Source organism: Palaemon carinicauda, chromosome 36 (assembly GCF_036898095.1).
Source record: "Palaemon carinicauda isolate YSFRI2023 chromosome 36, ASM3689809v2, whole genome shotgun sequence".
NCBI classification, from domain to species: domain Eukaryota; kingdom Metazoa; phylum Arthropoda; class Malacostraca; order Decapoda; family Palaemonidae; genus Palaemon; species Palaemon carinicauda.
The window spans coordinates 4580055-4598110 of record NC_090760.1 but is presented as its reverse complement, the minus strand read 5'-3'; the positions used below and the strand labels follow the sequence as shown (position 1 = coordinate 4598110).

The window sequence follows — 18056 nt, the reverse complement described above, 5'->3', positions numbered from 1 at the left end:
TTCTATTTATAACAAAATCGGTAAAAATCCCCCTATTGCTATTAAGTAAAATCAGATGAAAATTAATCTTATTTCAAATTCAATCAGAAGATAAATTTAGTTTTTATTTTATAAAATCAGGGAGAGAATTTATTTTATATTCATCTAGTAAAAAGTTCTAAAAGATTTGATACTTTAATTATTTTGTGAAAATCGCCCAGATACACACACATACACACACTCTTATATATATATATATATATATATATGTATATATATATATATATATATGTATATATATGTGTGTATGCATGTATATATATACATATCCTGTGTGTGTGTATATATATTATATATATATACACACACAGTATATATATATACAGTATATATATATACAGTATATATATATATATATATATATAATATATATATATATGCATTTAGATATATATATATATATATATATATACATAAATATATATATATATATATATGCGCATCAATTTTTTTTTCACCAGGAAGAAAAACTGCCACTTTCCCCAAGATCCTAAAAACCTTAATTTCCTTATAGGATCTAATTTTAGAATAAAACGAAGTAACCAAATGTCCCTCAAGGTCAAGCAAGCCAACTAAAATATTTCTTTTAGTCCAGAAAAGGCTAAAGATAGTTTTTAACACCTCGTTACCTTTAACGAAGCACTACTTTCGAGTCAACAAATATCATGACGTCATAGAATATTGGTTACTTCGGCCTCCTGGCAAAAGATAATGGTTTCTATTTTAAGGCTTGTTGTGGCCGATGTGGTAACGTCTCTAACTGATGAACCCTAGACTGGGGTTCGAGTCCCGCTCAAACTCGTTAGTTTCTTTGGTGGCTGTAACCTCTACATCCTTGTGAGCTAATGAGGGGGAGTTTAGGAGAACCTATAGGTCTATCTGCTGAGTCATCAGTAGCAATTGCCTGGCCCTTCTTGGTCCTAGCTTGGGGGGATAGGGAGCGTGGGCACTGATCATATGTAAATGGTCAGTCTCTAGGGCATTGTCCTGCTTACTAGGGCAATGTCATTGTCCCTTGCCTCTGCCATTCATGAGTGGCGTTTAAAACCTTGAAATCTGCCAAGCCATTAATAATAATGTTAATATTTGTAGTAGTAGTTGTTGTAGTAGTAGCAATGATTTTACTACTTTTAATTGCTGGTGTTAATGCTGCTATTATTTTTATTCACGTTTATTCATAATTTGCAAAGTCAAGATTTTACAAGCCATTTCTTTCAGCCTTTTTAGGAAGGGATTTTAAACTATATTAAACTATTTTTTTCTTCATTAAAATTCAATCAACCTTTTCAAGAAGTGAGCTTTTGGTTTTAAAGGTTTAAAGGCCGCTCATGAATGGCAGAGGTAAGGGGCAGTGACATTGCCCTATCAAGCAGGACAATGGCCTAGAGACTGTCCATATTACGTATGATCAGCGCCCAAGCTCCCTTACCACCCATGCTAGGACCAAGGATGGCCAGGGAATGGCTGCTGATAACTCAGCAGATAGACCAATAAGCTCCCCTAAACCACCCATCCTTAGCTCACAAGGATGTTGAGGTTGCAGCGACCAAAGGAACTAACGAGTTTGAGCGGGACTCGAACCCCAGTCTGGCGATCACCAGGCAAGGTATCTTTAAACTAAATCGAACTTATAGCCTCTCTTACCTATTGGTTTTATATATAGACCTTTTTCTAATCTATAATGTTGGAAATTAAATAGAACTTTGTAATTAGGAGTGAAATTACATTACTTTTTTTAGAAAAAGTTTTCTATCTCCCAAAGTTTCTATCTCCCTAAGGTGATGAAACGCAAATATTTTTGTATATTTTACAAAATAACATAAAGTAATATCTGCTTTGGTAAATAACAAATATAATATACATGTTAAATTCTTTTATTTGACAATTTACTATAAAATTATACATAACATAAATATCTACAGTCAAGGGATACATTTGAAGAAATTAGACATGTCGGGAAAGTATTGCATTCGAATTTGAAAGAAATTTTCTTCATGATAAATTTATTCTAGAATAAACTTGCGAATAAATTATTTAGTCTAGAATATACTCATGAATAAATTATTTATTCTAGAATATACTCACGAATTAATTATTTATTCTAGAATATACTCATGAATAAATTATTTATTCTAGAATATACTCATGAATAAATTTTTTATTCTAGAATAAACTCGCGAATAAATTCATTAATGTATTAAACTATAAATCTTTTATATAAAAATGTATCTCTTGATATATTTGACGTCTTCGAGTTGTTTACTGTAATTGTGTTTTCGTAGCCATTGCCTTTTTACACTCAGTGATAGCCACCATGCCCATGGCCGTGTCCTCCGTGGCCATGTCCACCATGGCCGTATCCACCATGTCCGTGGCCGTGTCCACCATGGCCGTATCCGCCGTGACCGTGGCCGTGTCCACCATGGCCGTATCCACCATGTCCGTGGCCGTGTCCACCATGGCCGTATCCGCCATGTCCGTGACCGTGTCCACCATGGCCGTATCCACCGTGTCCACCATGTCCACCATGGCCGTATCCACCATGCCCGTGTCCATGTCCACCATGGCCGTGTCCATGTCCACCATGGCCGTAACCACCATGGCCGTGACCATGCCCACCGTGGCCACCGTGACCGCCATGCCCATAACCTCCTCCATGCCCGTGGCCGTGCCCTCCATGTCCACCATGTCCATGGCCATATCCAGAATCAGGAACAGGGCCAGCTATGGCCATGGCGGCCATTAGAGCCGTAGCAAGGAATGTGATGGCGATTTTCTGTGTAAGGAAATAGATAAATTGATAATTATTTCTGAATAATCAAGAAATAAATGAAAAGGGATAAATAAGTAAGTAAGTATGTGAATAAATGGGTAAATAAATAGGTTAATAAATGGATAAATAACTGAATAAATGAATTTTTAAACTATTTTATATTTTATTTTCAAATATATATTCATTCACTTGTCTTAACTGTCTGCCAGATTGAAATTCTTAAAGTTATTTGTGATAAAATCAAATTGATAAATTTGGTATTTGTAGTTTCGAGATGTTGTGTATACATGCATACATAATACACACACACATACACACACACACACACACACACATATATATGTATATATATATATATATATATATGTGTGTGTGTGTGTGTGTGTGTGTGTGTGTAATACAAATATGTATGTGTATGTATGTGCCTGTAAGTTTGTTCCTAAGTGCCTAGGCACAGTTTATTCACACAAATATGTAACGTATGTGTATATGTATGTATATGCATGCAAATTTTTTCCTATGCCTAGGCACATTTACGTGTTTGTACACACAAACATGTAACTTAACTAAGCACCAAACAAGTATATAAATATGCAAACAAACCACCTAAACCATTACCATTGTAAATGATTAGACTTATCTAAGTCGAAGTCCGTCTTAAGACTGGATGCTGTCCCAAACCTCCGCCTCTTCTTATATACAAAAATCCTTTTGCATTTCGGGCAAAAGATCATTTCACTCACACTTTGATCGATTAGGAAAGCGCGTTGGAGAATTCCTTCACGGATCTTTCGAAAAATATTCAGCCATTCGGATGGACGAGGCTCCAGAATTAAAAGAAATTTCGAAATCTAACTTAACTCGACTTTCAGTCCTCACGTCCTGTGACTGTTCCTCTCTCTCTCTCTCTCTCTCTCTCTCTCTCTCTCTCTCTCTCTAGGTTCACGTTCAATGGCAATAAGGGGCCCATCTTGCTGGAATAAACTACTTCTTGAAATAAGAATATGTCTAAATATTAGTACTGTTTTATTCCAAAGGAAACTTAAACAATATTTTTAAAATCTTAGTTGAGCACACACACACACACACACACACATATATATATATATATATATATCTTAGATTTTTACAACCATTTCTTTTCTTAAATTTTATGTAAATAATTTATATTATTAGGTAGCAGAATATCCATTTTATAATGGAATAAAGAGTTTTGATTTTTATCTCTCTCTCTCTCTCTCTCTCTCTCTCTCTCTCTCTCTCTCTCTCTTCTCTGATAGTGACCACGATTTTTGTAACACCAATTCCGCTGCATTCTTTTAAAATCACTCTCATTTGTATTATTGTATCTATGAAAAAGAGATCTTAAATAGGTTTGTATATAATATTTATTTCATTTCTTATTTTGGTTTAATTGTTATTTAGTCTATTTTGATGATTATAATTTGTTTCCATTTCCTTCTTTCTAATTTTTCCTTCCATACATACTAATGTTTATAATAATAACAATAATTTTGAATCTGATTATTTAATTTCTTATTTATATTTAATCATTTTATCTACTATTTTAATTGATTATAATTAGTTTTCATTTCCTTCTTCCTAAATTTCCCTTTACATACCCTTTACATACTACTATTGATAATAACAATAACAATAACAATAACAATAATAATAGTTATTTTATTTCTTATTTCTATTCATTTACTTTATCTACTCTTTTAATTGATTATAATTAGTTTTCATTTCCTTCTTCCTATTTATCACCTTTCATACATATTACTATTGATAATAGTAACACTATTCTATCTTATTTCTCTTCCTCTTGTTTTTTTTTTAAGTTTTATTTTAATGTTATTACTTTTCTTCTATTTTCTATTTATATTTTAATTTTTAATTACTTCTACTGTAGTTTCCTTATTTCCTTTCCTCACTGGGCTACTTTTCCTGTTGGAGCCCTCGGTCTTATAGCATCCTGCTTTTCCAACTAGTGTTGTAGCTTAGCAAGTAATAATAATAATAATAATAATAATAATAATAATAATAATAATAATAATAATAATAATAGTCTTATTTCTCTTCTTGTTTTTTTTAAGTTCTTATAGCTTATATATGAAAGATTTATTTTAATGTTATTACTTCTCTTATTTTTTTTTCTATTTTAATTGTTAATTACTTCTGCAGTTTCATTATTTCCTTTTCTCACTCGGCTATTTTCCCTGTTGGAGCCCTCGGGCTTATAGCTTCCTGCTTTTCCAACTAGGATTGTAGCTTAGTAAATAATAATAATAATAATAATAATAATAATAATAATAATAATAATAATAATAATAATAATAATAATAATAATAATGATAATAATAATAATATTAAGACACCTGAGACAGTTTAAACCAAAAGGTATAATAATAATAGTAATAATAATAATAAGACACCTGAGACAGTTAAACCAAAAGGTTTACTTAACAAAACCAATGTGGCTTTTTTTCTGGGTAATAACTATTCCCGCAAATAGCCTTGAACTTAAGCATTGTCAGCTGTTGATTATTTTAGCTTTTGTAGGCAAATCTACTCGTTGATAACAGATAAGAATCTTATAGTGAAGTGAGACCGAGCTAGTTCGTTGATCTGTAATTTGTAATTCTTAAACAATAGTTTTTTTTTTTTTAAAGATGTGTTTTGAAGGTTTCAAAGGCCACTCATGAATGGCCGAAGCGAGGGACGGTGAGATTGCCCTATCAAGCAGGACATTGCCCTAGAGACTAACCATATTACATATGATCAGCGCCCAAGCCACCTCTCCACCCAAGCTCTCTCTCTCTCTCTCTCTCTCTCTCTCTCTCTATATATATATATATATATATACATATATATATATATATATATGTGTGTGTATATATATATATATATATACATACATATATATTGATATTGTGCTCACTTTCCAAAAGTTCTTCTGTTATTCCGCTATCAACTATACACACAAATATATATATATATATATATATACATGTACATATATGTACATGTACATGTATATATACATATATACATATATATATATATATATATATGGGTTACAGATAACTTGATCTTGTGTATATGCCTCTTTCAAAGCAAGCACACATACATGCAAACATACATACATACATACATGCATACATACATACATATAAATATATGTATATATATATATATGTGTATATATAATATATATATAAAGAAGAGAGAGAGAGAGAGAGAGAGAGAGAGAGAGAGAGAGAGAGAAGATAATATGAGTGTGTTCCTTTGCAATGGTTTCATATATGTGATAACAGTTAAGTATAAATGTGGCAGTAACCACATTGGTGTTGTCTTTTCTGTAGCCATCCCCTGTTGGAGAATTTAACTTTGTTAATCTCTCTCTCTCTCTCTCTCTCTCTCTCTCTCTCCATATATATATATATATATATGTGTGTGTGTGTGTGTGTGTGTGTGTACCAGCTTGGTCTTTTATAAGTACAGTAAACTCAATTAATTATTTAATTATATTATCAACAAACCATAGCCTCTGCAACGCCATTTTTTAAATCAAATCAATCAGTCACTTAATAAATAAATCATTTTATTCGGTTTTACTACCATCTCTTATTAACCTGTCACTAACACCAGACTCCTATGGTCTGTAGCTCACTCTATGCCCAACCCTTCCCTTTTATCCAGACCCGGAACTATTGTGGAAATATATTTAAGACAGTTTTGATGTAAAATTAGCACCTTATGAAAAATTACTATTGTTATTTCAAAGGTTATTTATTGAATATATGTTTTATCGTGTTTTTTTTTTTTTCTTTTTTTTTTCTAATAAAGTTTATCATTGGTATTATGAACCCAAAACAATGGTCTAATTTAGACATAATAGAAACTAAAGACTTTTGCCTTTTAAGAATTGATAATTATTGACCAATTGATAAAAGAAATTATATAAATTAAATTGAGAAAACCTTCGAATGTTTAAATGTAATTTCCACCTAAAGACAATGACACTAAGCCTTAACAATCCCTGAAAGACAAAATACTGAATAACTTCATTTATTGAATAACTTTTAAGAAACCTCAGCTATCTAATGTATCAGTAATTCATTCATGACCAAGTTCTGAAACCATGTTGGGTTTTTACAATATTTCCAAATAAAAAAAAATTAATTCGTCACACTCTCCCTGCCCACGTAAGTGACAGATAGTTTAGGTTCTCGCCAACAGAGGAACGTGAGTGAAACGAGATCACGAATGAAGACAAATTATATTTCGACAGGATTTTGAACATTTTGTCGGAATTATAATTATTTAAGATTCTGTCGGCCTACTTTCGCAAAGTTCAAGGGATTTGATTTTCAGTATTGTCTGTCTATTTTAAGCTTTCTTGATATGTGTTTTGCAGAGTATGTATGTATGTATATAGGCTCTCTCTCTCTCTCTCTCTCTCTCTCTCTCTCTCTCTCTATATATATATATATATATGTATATATATATATATATATATATGTATGTATGTATATATACATATATATATACATATATATAAACTATATATATATGTATATATATATATATATATATATTGTATGCCTCTCTCTCTCTCTCTCTCTCTCTCTCTCTCTCTATATATATATATATATATATATACAGACTTAATATGTGTACTTAATATACAAGTATATACGTTGTTTATGTGAATAATTATTTCCTAATGAAAAGTTCCGTCGACGAGAGAGAGAGAGAGAGAGAGAGAGAGAGAGAGAGAGAGAGAGGTAGGCAGCAGGCTCAATGAAAGCCTAAACCACCCTCGGCATACGTCAATAGAAGGCGGATGGCAACAGCGCATCATAAGGTTGGAGATCCTCTGATAAGTAAATCAGATAACGCATAGGTCTAGATATTGAATAAAATCAGTTTATTTTAATCTCTTCCTGATTTATATGGAATAACTTAATATTGAGAGATTAATTTGATCATTTCTGTGCATGTTATTAGCCTATTATAAAGGAAACAGGAGGACATTAACCGGGTAAACAAAAATTATAGTTCTCAAATCATGATTTTTATGAAAAATGTAAAAATGAAAGGAAATATCAACAGAGTTGATGTAAAGATTAATTATATATGACTAATAATAACTAAAATTAACAAACCCCATCATATGATTTTTTACCAAAAAAAATAAAATTTTCGTAAGAACTAAATCATTAAATGAACTTGTACGAATAAATAAAGTAATATGTAATGAATGGAATATCTTGTAATAAATAGATTTCCTAAAAGGAATGGTATTGAAGGCAGAAAAGAAATATATTAAAGTCTTTCTCTCATTAAAAAAGAAAAAAATCATTGAAATGCTAAGTGCACCCACGAAAAGAGAGCCGTTACAGAGCCAATAGCTCATTATTACTACTACTGTGTATATGGTGGCCCTTGGACTCTTCTTAAAAAGGTAAACAATTTTAGATTTTATTCCTCATTATTCAATAATACCGTCTATTTACAGCTTGACTTTATCAACGTGTGTTAAAAGGTAATATGTTAGATTAAGGATAAAAGTATTTTCCGTGAATTACAGCCTGAATTAGAATATATACATATATTAATAGTATATCGTTCTCTTTCATACCACTATTTTTGTGTTTGAAGTGTTTTTGAGGTTTATTTTTGTTTAATACAATATTCATTAATACATTGAAACCAATATGATCTAGTATATAAACTCAAATACACTATTTTGAATCCGCTTTTATTGTTACCATGAGAACCTCCTTCGCTCTGTTCAAAGTAATCCTGACAAATGGTACTCTTCGTAAATTACTTAAACGAACTGAATGTAATTCATAACGTTTTACATTCATAACCTCTTGATTGTGTGTTTTCAATATCATGATATACAATGCAATCAAGCAGTAATTTCAGTCAGGGGTGTATGTATGATAGCGGCCTCCCGTATGTATGATGACAGCTGACTAAGAATACGGCATTGTAAAGGGGCTCGCAGGGGATATTAGCCCCCCATTAGGTAAGTAGGTAAGGAAACGGCTTCTAGGGGATGCCTGAAAACTTTAAGTCAATCAATCACGGTCTCTAGATTAGGTTAGGATAATGAAGTTTAGGTTAGTTGGTGTCCAATTTATATGCTCGCTGGGGGAACTGGCCGCTGATATACAAAGGCTCCTTAATTATTGCTTGAATAATGATAGGTTAGGGTAGTATTGTGTGGTTGATATATTTAGTCGTGATGTGAAATGGAACTAAGACTAACATTTGAACAATGCCAAAATACTCCCCCACACAGATTCCGGCATATACCAGTAATAGGGCCCCGTGTACCACTTGCCAGAACAGAAGAGCATGTATATAATGTTAAACTGCAAGTCGCAGTGGAGCAAAGACCAATTGAATAAGTGATTATTTAGATAGTTAAAATAACGCAAATATACTTGGCTGTACCCGTTGCCAGAATGGAAGATTATGTAGGTAATGTTAGATTGCAAGCCACGGTGAAGCAGAGACCAATGAGTGATTAAATAGTGTTACTTCCATGGACCAACGTGGCTTAAATATTCTTAATTAAGTAAGGGGGCTGTTTGTAGTACGACGGTTACAAATAATTCCCACAAAGATGCAATGTAAATGTTTGGTTTTCTTCGCCTCCAGAAAGCCTGATGTTCAGCAAAGTTCCTGTATTTTGAACATTTTTTAATGACGATATCTTGCGGAAACTTTTTTTTTTTTTTTTTAGTTAAACTGTAGTAGTCGACCCATGTACTCCCAAATTCTACACTGTTTCAACAAGTTAGTATCAATAACAGAATAAGACTGATATAGGATGTAATTAAAGTTGCTTCAAATGTTTTTGATGACAATAACTAGCGGAAACCCATAGTTCTTTAGTTATGGTAGCGTTACCACCATAACTCAAAAGCTATGGGTTTCCGTAAGTTATTGTTGTCAAAGAAGTTCTAAACCTCTTATAGCTTTATATTGAAACTGGGGTGTTGATGGTATGTAGTGTCAAATGTAATACAGCAGTTTGCATTTGAAAGTTGCATTAGATGTTTTCGCATGTTATGTAAACAAAATTTATCAGTTCACATAAGGAATACAGTACTGTACTGTACTGTGATTTTTGGGAAGAAGATTTAATATGAAAATCCTATTTTCCCTACCATAATTTAGGTTGAAGAGAGCACAGAGTTCTAATTTAATGGACAATTAAACACTACATCTTTGTATTTGTAATACTAAAGTATAATGGAAATCTTTAATCTTTTGTGATTCAACAAATAATAGCATTTATTATACATATTTCCTTTTTCAGGATGGTTGCAAAGGACTTAAATGGGTGCGTTGATTCTGTAGACTCAGATGTAGCACTTATAGAGAAGGGAGGAAAGGGCTGAAGTTGCAGACCTGCAAGGAAAAATATATATCATCGAACTTATGTCTTTCAACGTTTATACAGTAAAGGTAAATACTTGAATATTCTAATTAGTAAAGTAAGCTTACAAGTTGATTAGGGCAATTATTCCTTGATGTAGCTTGTAAATCTTGTGGATCCATTTATCTCACTTAACAAGCTCTCCTCATAATTCTGCTTTTTAAGTAATGTAGTAGACATGAATTGACTACCATTCAGTGGTCTTACTTTCACCTGGTTAATCATTATTAACTTTATCACTTCAAAGTTGGTACAGTATTTGATTTCATTACAATCTTGAACATTTTCTTGTGAATTTTTATCTTATTAGTAACTCCGTGTGAGTTTTCCACATATTGATGTAACCTGAAATCACTCAGTTGGCATATTTACGTTGTAGGTATTACATGACGATTTTTACAGCGATCTTTTCGGCCATAGCCATACATGCTTTTTAGCCTTTGATTACGTCTCCATTCCAGCTTCCTTTCTTCTATCTGGCTGTTTTACCACTCAACTTTTACTTCATGCTGCAACTGTGCGATTTTCTCCGAGTTGCACCTTGTTTCTGAACAGGTTAAATGGCCAAAATTTGTAAATCCAATCAAATCAATTAGCATATTATTTACTGTATTCCTTTTGAGAACTATGAGCTGTATTTATAGTACTCCTTAACGAAGGGCTCTTTTAACCAAATTACATTTTAAAGACTGAATAGGAAATTGAATATCAGATATTATTGCTTAAACCATTGTGAGGATTCTTGCTTGCAAGCTTTATAGACTATGCCATTATAGGAAGACATTCTCTCCTTTTCCATGAATGAAATATTAACACTAGGTTGTTCATTCGAGAACCCCACAGACCATCCAACCTGCTATTTAATTTGCTAAATCTACGGCCCTCAAACAGTTGACAACAATGAACGTAGTTTTAGATTGACAAAATACAATTATCCCCATTAGCCTTCCAGTTCTGTAATGCCAACACTTAGTAGGCAAGAGTGTGTGTTTTTGTGATGGCATTTTGTTTATTGGTGGAGAAGATTGTCTCATTAGTAATGAAGTCTATTGAATCTTTGTTACCCCGTAAGACAATACAGTCTCCCCTAAGAAGGCCATTTTTCAAGTAGCTGGTGTTGCTTTTAACTAAATCAAGCAATTACATTGCTTCAGGAATGAACAATGTTACGTGCGATGTATACAGTACAGTAATTGCCAGTGAGATACATAGAACAGATTTACAACTAGGAAACTATGAATTCTGTATTAAACACTATAGAAGGATTGACTACAAGACTTGTCCTTCCTCAGCCAATACTATTCCAGAAGCGAGTATATTTGGAGAAGGTATGGACACCTTGGGAAACCAATGGTACAGAACTGCCATTGTGTATTTACTGTATACCCCAAAAGACAGAGGATATTTTTTATAGGTTTCTCTATCATCTCCATCTCTGATTATTTCACAGAACTATCAGCCAGACACAGAAAAGCATGCAAAAAATGCTTATATCAACCCCAAAGAAATAGTACAAAATGTTAGAAATAATTTAATGGGATTTTACAACAGGATTTTTCAGAGATTAAGCTGGGTAGCAACCTGAGTCTTCTCAGCAAATTGTCAGCAGACCCTCATTAGACTGGCTATGTAATTGGAGAGTTCATCATGACATTCCTTGGGTAGAAGGATGCCTACTTTCAGATACCTGTGCATCAAGCATTTGATGAACATGTGATTCCTTTGTACAGGTTCATAATTTCTCATGTCCTATATTCAACAGCTCAGAGACAGGTCAAGTGTCTGGACTAACCTTGTAGGGTTGTGTAAATCCTAATCGTTCATAGAGACAATTGATAGCTTGTTGCATGGATAGTCTTTCTTGGACTAAGCATAGCTGCTGTGTGAAGACAAATAAGGCCATTGACTATCTAGGTTCCTGGTCCTGTTTGACAAGATCCTGAGGCTTGAAGGGTAACTAACTTCTACAGTGTAGCCAAATAGCCACCCTCGTCAAGTACTGTATCTCACTTCTATGTTGTTAATAAAGGTAGTTCAGTATGGAAGTGTAAGGTAGAATAATGTACCTTAGTTCAACCAGATTTTAGTCAATAATATATGCAAGAGACAACAAGAGATCAAAAGAAAGATTTTGATTTAGTTAATGTGGGCAAGACCATGAATTATGGCATCTACTTGTCTGTCATTTCATTGTGGTCAATTATTTTAAGTTACATTTGATCTGCTTGAAGAAGGATGAGGCCAAGTGAAATACTCTTTACTTTAGTTAATGAAGTTCCATTTAGACCATATTCATTGATGTATGGAATACCATTCTCTTAATCTTGAGGTGCATCCTTCTTTGTTTCTCTTTGTGAAAATATAGAATTGATAACTTTGTACCAATGTCACCAGCCTTTACCTTTTCATTACCTCTGTCTCTGCCTGTATTTTCAATAGGTTTTGCTTTATTCACTGGCCATTTGAGCTGGAAGAAATTTATTTTCCTATTATCTAGCTACTATGTTATTCAGCCAGATCATCACATCCAACTTGTACGTGTTGGAGATAAGTTATCCCAAGATTTGAGTTGTCTGTGTTATTGGCCTCCGTGTTGACTGTTGAAATTATACAACAAACTATGAATACCAATTGAATTTTCTATTTCATCATACCAAATTGGTATATGTAATACTTTACATTAAAATCCTTCAGTTTTCTCATCTAGAATTTCATTTCATATGTCTTCTTGAGACCAAAGGGCTTTTTTTTAAGTACTTTATGTAAATTTTCAAGCTTATAGTCTAATTTTAAGTTTTGAGTACAGCACCAAAGATTAGGTTACAGGTGGTTATAAGGCAAAATTCCTCATATAAAAAGTTGTATAGTGGATAGATTTTTTCCAGCTGTCACGGGTAAAACCATACAAGAACTTTTCTCTATTTTTTCATATTTCCTAGATATTACTTAAATCAAAATACTCCAAATTTTAGTTGTAAAGTAAAGTGTGAATCTTGGGAAGTTTGATGTTTTATCACTTTTTGTTGTGGCTTTCTATGTCAGCATGCAGACATTAATCTATTAATTATTTTTCTATGTTAGTACTAAAGGTGAATTTGCATCATCAGATGAATTTAATTTGTCCCTTCAGAGTACTGTACAGCCTCACATCATTATTTTGATAAATTCATTAAAGGCTCCTTGGGATTAGTTTGTTGTAACTAAATGAGACTCATGTGTACTTTATTAGAATTATGAAAATTGAGGGAAGTACCTTGGTAGATAGATAGATAGATAGATAAAGTCCAATGCTAGTTTACACATTCCTGTATGATTGGAGAGAACAAAGACATGGACATATCAGTAGAGAGAAAGGGAGAGAAAAGTCAGTGTACAATTTAATCACTTGTTGTCAAAATAGTTTTTCTCTTTTAGCTTCAGTGGCATTGCTTTGCAAAAGTTTCAAATATGAAATGGATCATTAAGCTTACTTACGAAAAAATGACAACACAACAAGCTGTAATGATATGTAAATATTCATTTCTGTGTAAATATTATTGTAAAAAACATTTACAGGTATGCAATGGCTCAGATGCATTGCACAACAGAAACTCTACTTATAAATTAGATTAATATTATGATATCATAGATCTATAAATTTTCAATATTAAACTTACCCGATAATCATGTAGCTGTCAACTCCGTTGCCCGACAGAATTCTATGGAGGGATACGCCAGCTATCACAATACTAGAAGGGGGTGTACTTACCAGCGCCACCTGTGGCCAGGTACTATAGTACTTCTTGTTGACACCTCCTCAATTTTTCCTCTGTCGTGCTTCCGGCAAGACGTTCTGGGATACGCTTATGATCTTCGAGTATTTTCACGGCTAATTGGTGAAGTATTCTCTCAGATTTCGGCTGTCGCTTTACTGGAAACCTTCTTATATTAGCTTAGATAGCTTTTATATAGTCCTGATTAACGGTTAACGATCTTTTGCTTGATTTTGGAACCCCCCTTGGCTAACTCTTTGAATTCAAGATGTCTGACATTTCGCAAGCCCCCACCCATAGACGATGTAGGTCTTGTAATAGGCGTATTCCGAAGGCCTCGGTAGATCCTCACACCGCTTGTTCTGACTGTAGGGACAGGCCCTGTCAGTTAGAAAATCGATGTGAGGAATGCGCCGGACTTTCGGAACTTGAATTTGTCCGTCTTTTGAAATATTCAACTAAGTTAGAGAGAGGTAGAGTTAGGAGGAGTTCTTCTCACTCTTCACTTTTTTCCTCACCTCATGATCCCCTACCTTTTCCTACCCCTGTAGTGGCTACCCCCGAACCTACTATTTGCCCTCAGCCTGATATGTCTGTTGTTTTGCGTGCTATTCAGGCCTTAGGCGATAAAGTAGAGTCAGTGGTAAGTGATCACAAGTCTCTTATGGCCGAGGTCAAGGAACTGAAGGTCAAGAGTGCAGTGGGTGGGATTAGTGCCAGTGCTGTGACGAGTGCTAGTGTCAGTGCAGTGCCAAGTGCTAGTGTCAGTGTCAGTGTGGTGCGTGAGGATACTTCTGTGCGTGCCTGTCGTCCTCCCAGTCCGGGACCTCTTGCAAGCTCCCAAGCCCAGGGGAGAAGCAATGTCGAAGGGCAAAAGGGTTCGGCAGGCCTTGATCGGCGCACTGAAGTATCCTCGGTGGTTGCGGGCATGTCTTCCAAAGACCGTCACTCCCACCTGCAGACGATTGAGCCCGTCTTCTTCTCGTCCGCTGATCAATTGTCAGGGAAGAAACGCTGGACTCAGGTCTCTAGACCACTCAAACGCAGAGTCCAGTCCGCGAGTGCTCAGCCAGGCTGCAGTCATTGGCTCAGCTCTGACTCGCCGCAGTCATCAGTCGACTGCACTCCGCCCAAGAGGAGTAAGGTTCTGCCACAACAGAGCTCGACTGTTAAGGCTTTACCTCAGCCTACTGTAGTTTCTGCCGACCCCAAGTGGACTCTACTACAGTCCATGCAAGCACAGCTTTCGGACTTGATGCGTGAGTGTCGGGCTGAGAGTGTTGCGCCTCCGCCTCCGCCTGCACTCCCTCCGCCTGCGCTCGCTCCGCCTGCGCTCGCTCCGCCTGATCGCAGTACCACCTGCCAGGCGTACGATGTTGAGCCACGTTCTGAGTTTGCTGTTCCCAGTGGTGTTCAGCCTCCGCCTTCCTTAAGGCAACCTTTACAATGGGATCAGGAGAATTATACCTCTCTTCCTCCGCCTCCACTTGCTGCTCCACCAGTGATGCAACACTCGGTTGAGGTACAACAACCTCTCCCGTCCATGAGTCAGTCTCCTCAGCTCTCGCTGCAGCGAGCTCAACCCTCCACAAGGCAAGCACCACAACACCTTAGCCTTGCGCCTCAGGAGCCTCAGCTTGCGAGACATTTACCTTGTTCTGCGCAGCCTCTACCTCATCGCGCTCCGCTCACACCGCAGGAACAGGAACTTGCTACTCCGCTTCCGCCAACCGCTCAGCAAGCGCAACCCTTGGGTTCAACCACTCATGCCAGGAGTCAGCCTCCTCCACCCATGCGCCTTCCTTCTGCTTCGTCTTTTGTTCAGCCTTTGCAGTCTGAGCCTCAGGTTTTCCCTCAACAGATACTTGAAGAGGAAACCACTAATATTGTTCCTACTCGTTCTGACTCTGCTGTTCAGCATTCTTGTCCGATCTCTTCGCTACACTCTGGTGATGAGGCTTCTGATGATGAGGCGGCACACCTGGATCCCTCGTCAGACGTGGATGAATCCAAGCCTTCTCCACAGTCTATTGACTTTCGTAAGGTCTTGGCTCTGCTTAGGGAGGTGTACCCAGACCACTTTGTCTCTGCTATTCCCCGATCTCCACCATCTGAGTTTTCGCTGGGCATACAGCAAGCTAAGTCCACCTATACTAAGCTAGTCCTAGCAAGGTCCTCTAAGAGAGCGTTAAGGATCTTAGGGGAGTGGCTGCAGACTAAGCAACACCTTGGCAAAACTTCTTTCATGTTTCCTCCGACTAAGCTCACTTCGAAAGCGAGCGTTTGGTATGCCACAGGAGAAGCACCAGGCTTGGGAGTACCTGCCTCTGCCCAGGCTGACTTCTCAAGTCTGGTAGACTCGCCTCAGAGAACTGCAATGAGGCGCTCTAAGGTTTGCTGGACCTTCTCAGACCTTGATCACTTCCTGAAGGGAGTATTTAGAGCATTTGAGATGTTCAACTTTCTAGACTGGTGCCTGGGGGCCCTCAGCAAGAAGACCTCCCCTGCGGACAAGGATTCTGCCATGCTATTAATGTCCTGCATGGATAAGGCCATTAGGGATGGATCTGGTGAGCTTGCGTCGATGTTTGTATCAGGGGTTCTGAAGAAAAGGGAACAGCTGTGTACCTTCCTTTCCTCCAGCATTACACCTTGTCAAAGGTCACAACTCCTTTTTGCTCCGCTCTCGAAGTTCCTCTTCCCCGAAGAGCTGGTTAAGGACTTGTCTGCTGCCCTGATACAAAAGGACACACACGATCTTGTAGCCTCATCGGCTCGTAAGTCTAAGGTTGCTACCTCAGTCCCCAGGACTTATCGCTCCCCAGTGGCTGATACCCCTGCTACGAGGTTCATACCGCCCTTTCGTGGTAGAGCCCCCAGCCGAGGAAGCTCCCGTCCAGACTCTTCCAGGAGCAAGTCTAGGAAAGGCTCCAAGACCTCTAAAGGAAAAAACTGACTCTCCGCATCTCCAGACAGCAGTAGGAGCCAGACTCAAGATCTTCTGGCAAGCCTGGGAAAAGAGAGGTGCAGACGCCCAGTCTGTCAGTTGGCTGAGGGAGGGTTACAGGATTCCATTCTGCCTCAAACCACCTCTGACCACATCTTCCATCAACCTCTCTCCCAACTACAAAGAAGAGGACAAGAGGCTAGCATTGCACCAGGAGGTGTCGCTACTTGTGCAGAAGAAGGCAGTGGTTATAGTCCGGGACCATCAATCCCCGGGCTTCTACAACCGTCTCTTTCTAGTGGCCAAGAAGACAGGAGGTTGGAGACCGGTGCTGGACGTCAGCGCGCTCAACGCGTATGTCACCAAGCAGACGTTCACGATGGAGACGACGAAGTCGGTCCTAGCAGCGGTCAGGCAGGAGGACTGGATGGTCTCGTTGGACTTGAAAGATGCCTACTTTCACGTTCCTATTCATCCAGACTCCCAACCTTTCCTGAGATTCGTTTTTGGAAAGGTTGTCTACCAATTCCAAGCCCTGTGTTTTGGCCTAAGCACAGCTCCTATGGTGTTCACTCATCTGATGAGGAATATAGCAAAATTCCTCCACTTATCGGACATCAGAGCCTCCCTCTACTTAGACGACTGGCTGTTGAGAGCCTCCACGAGTCGTCGCTGTCTGGAGAGTCTCAACTGGACTTTGGACTTAATCAGAGAACTGGGTCTGTTAGTCAACATAGAAAAGTCTCAGCTCATTCCCTCCCAATCCATTGTGTACCTGGGAATGGAGATTCGGAGTCAGGATTTTCGGGCTTTTCCATCGGCCCCCAGGATAAGCCAAGCCCTAGAGTGCATCATGAGCATGCTGAAGAGGAGCAGTTGCTCGGTGAGACAGTGGATGAGTCTCACAGGGACCCTTTCATCACTGGCCCTGTTCGTCGAACTAGGGAGACTCCACCTCCGCCCTCTTCAATTCCATCTTGCAGCTCATTGGGACAAGGGTTCGACTCTCGAAGCAGTCTCTATCCCAATCACCCAAGAGATGAAGACCACTCTCTTGTGGTGGAAGAACAATCTCCTTCT

At 37.0% G+C, this 18056-nt stretch overlaps 1 protein-coding gene across 1 annotated transcript; it reads right to left on the bottom strand.

Moving 5' to 3' along the window:
• Positions 1 to 2297: 2297 nt before the first annotated feature.
• On the bottom strand, positions 2298 to 12180 carry LOC137628287 (uncharacterized). The gene is made up of 2 exons (XM_068359449.1): positions 12070 to 12180; positions 2298 to 2815 (listed from the first exon to the last, which is right to left on the bottom strand). The coding sequence occupies exons 1-2, from the start codon at positions 12178 to 12180 to the stop codon at positions 2339 to 2341; spliced, it is 588 nt and encodes a 195-aa protein (XP_068215550.1). The 3' UTR covers positions 2298 to 2338.
• Positions 12181 to 18056: the final 5876 nt, after the last annotated feature.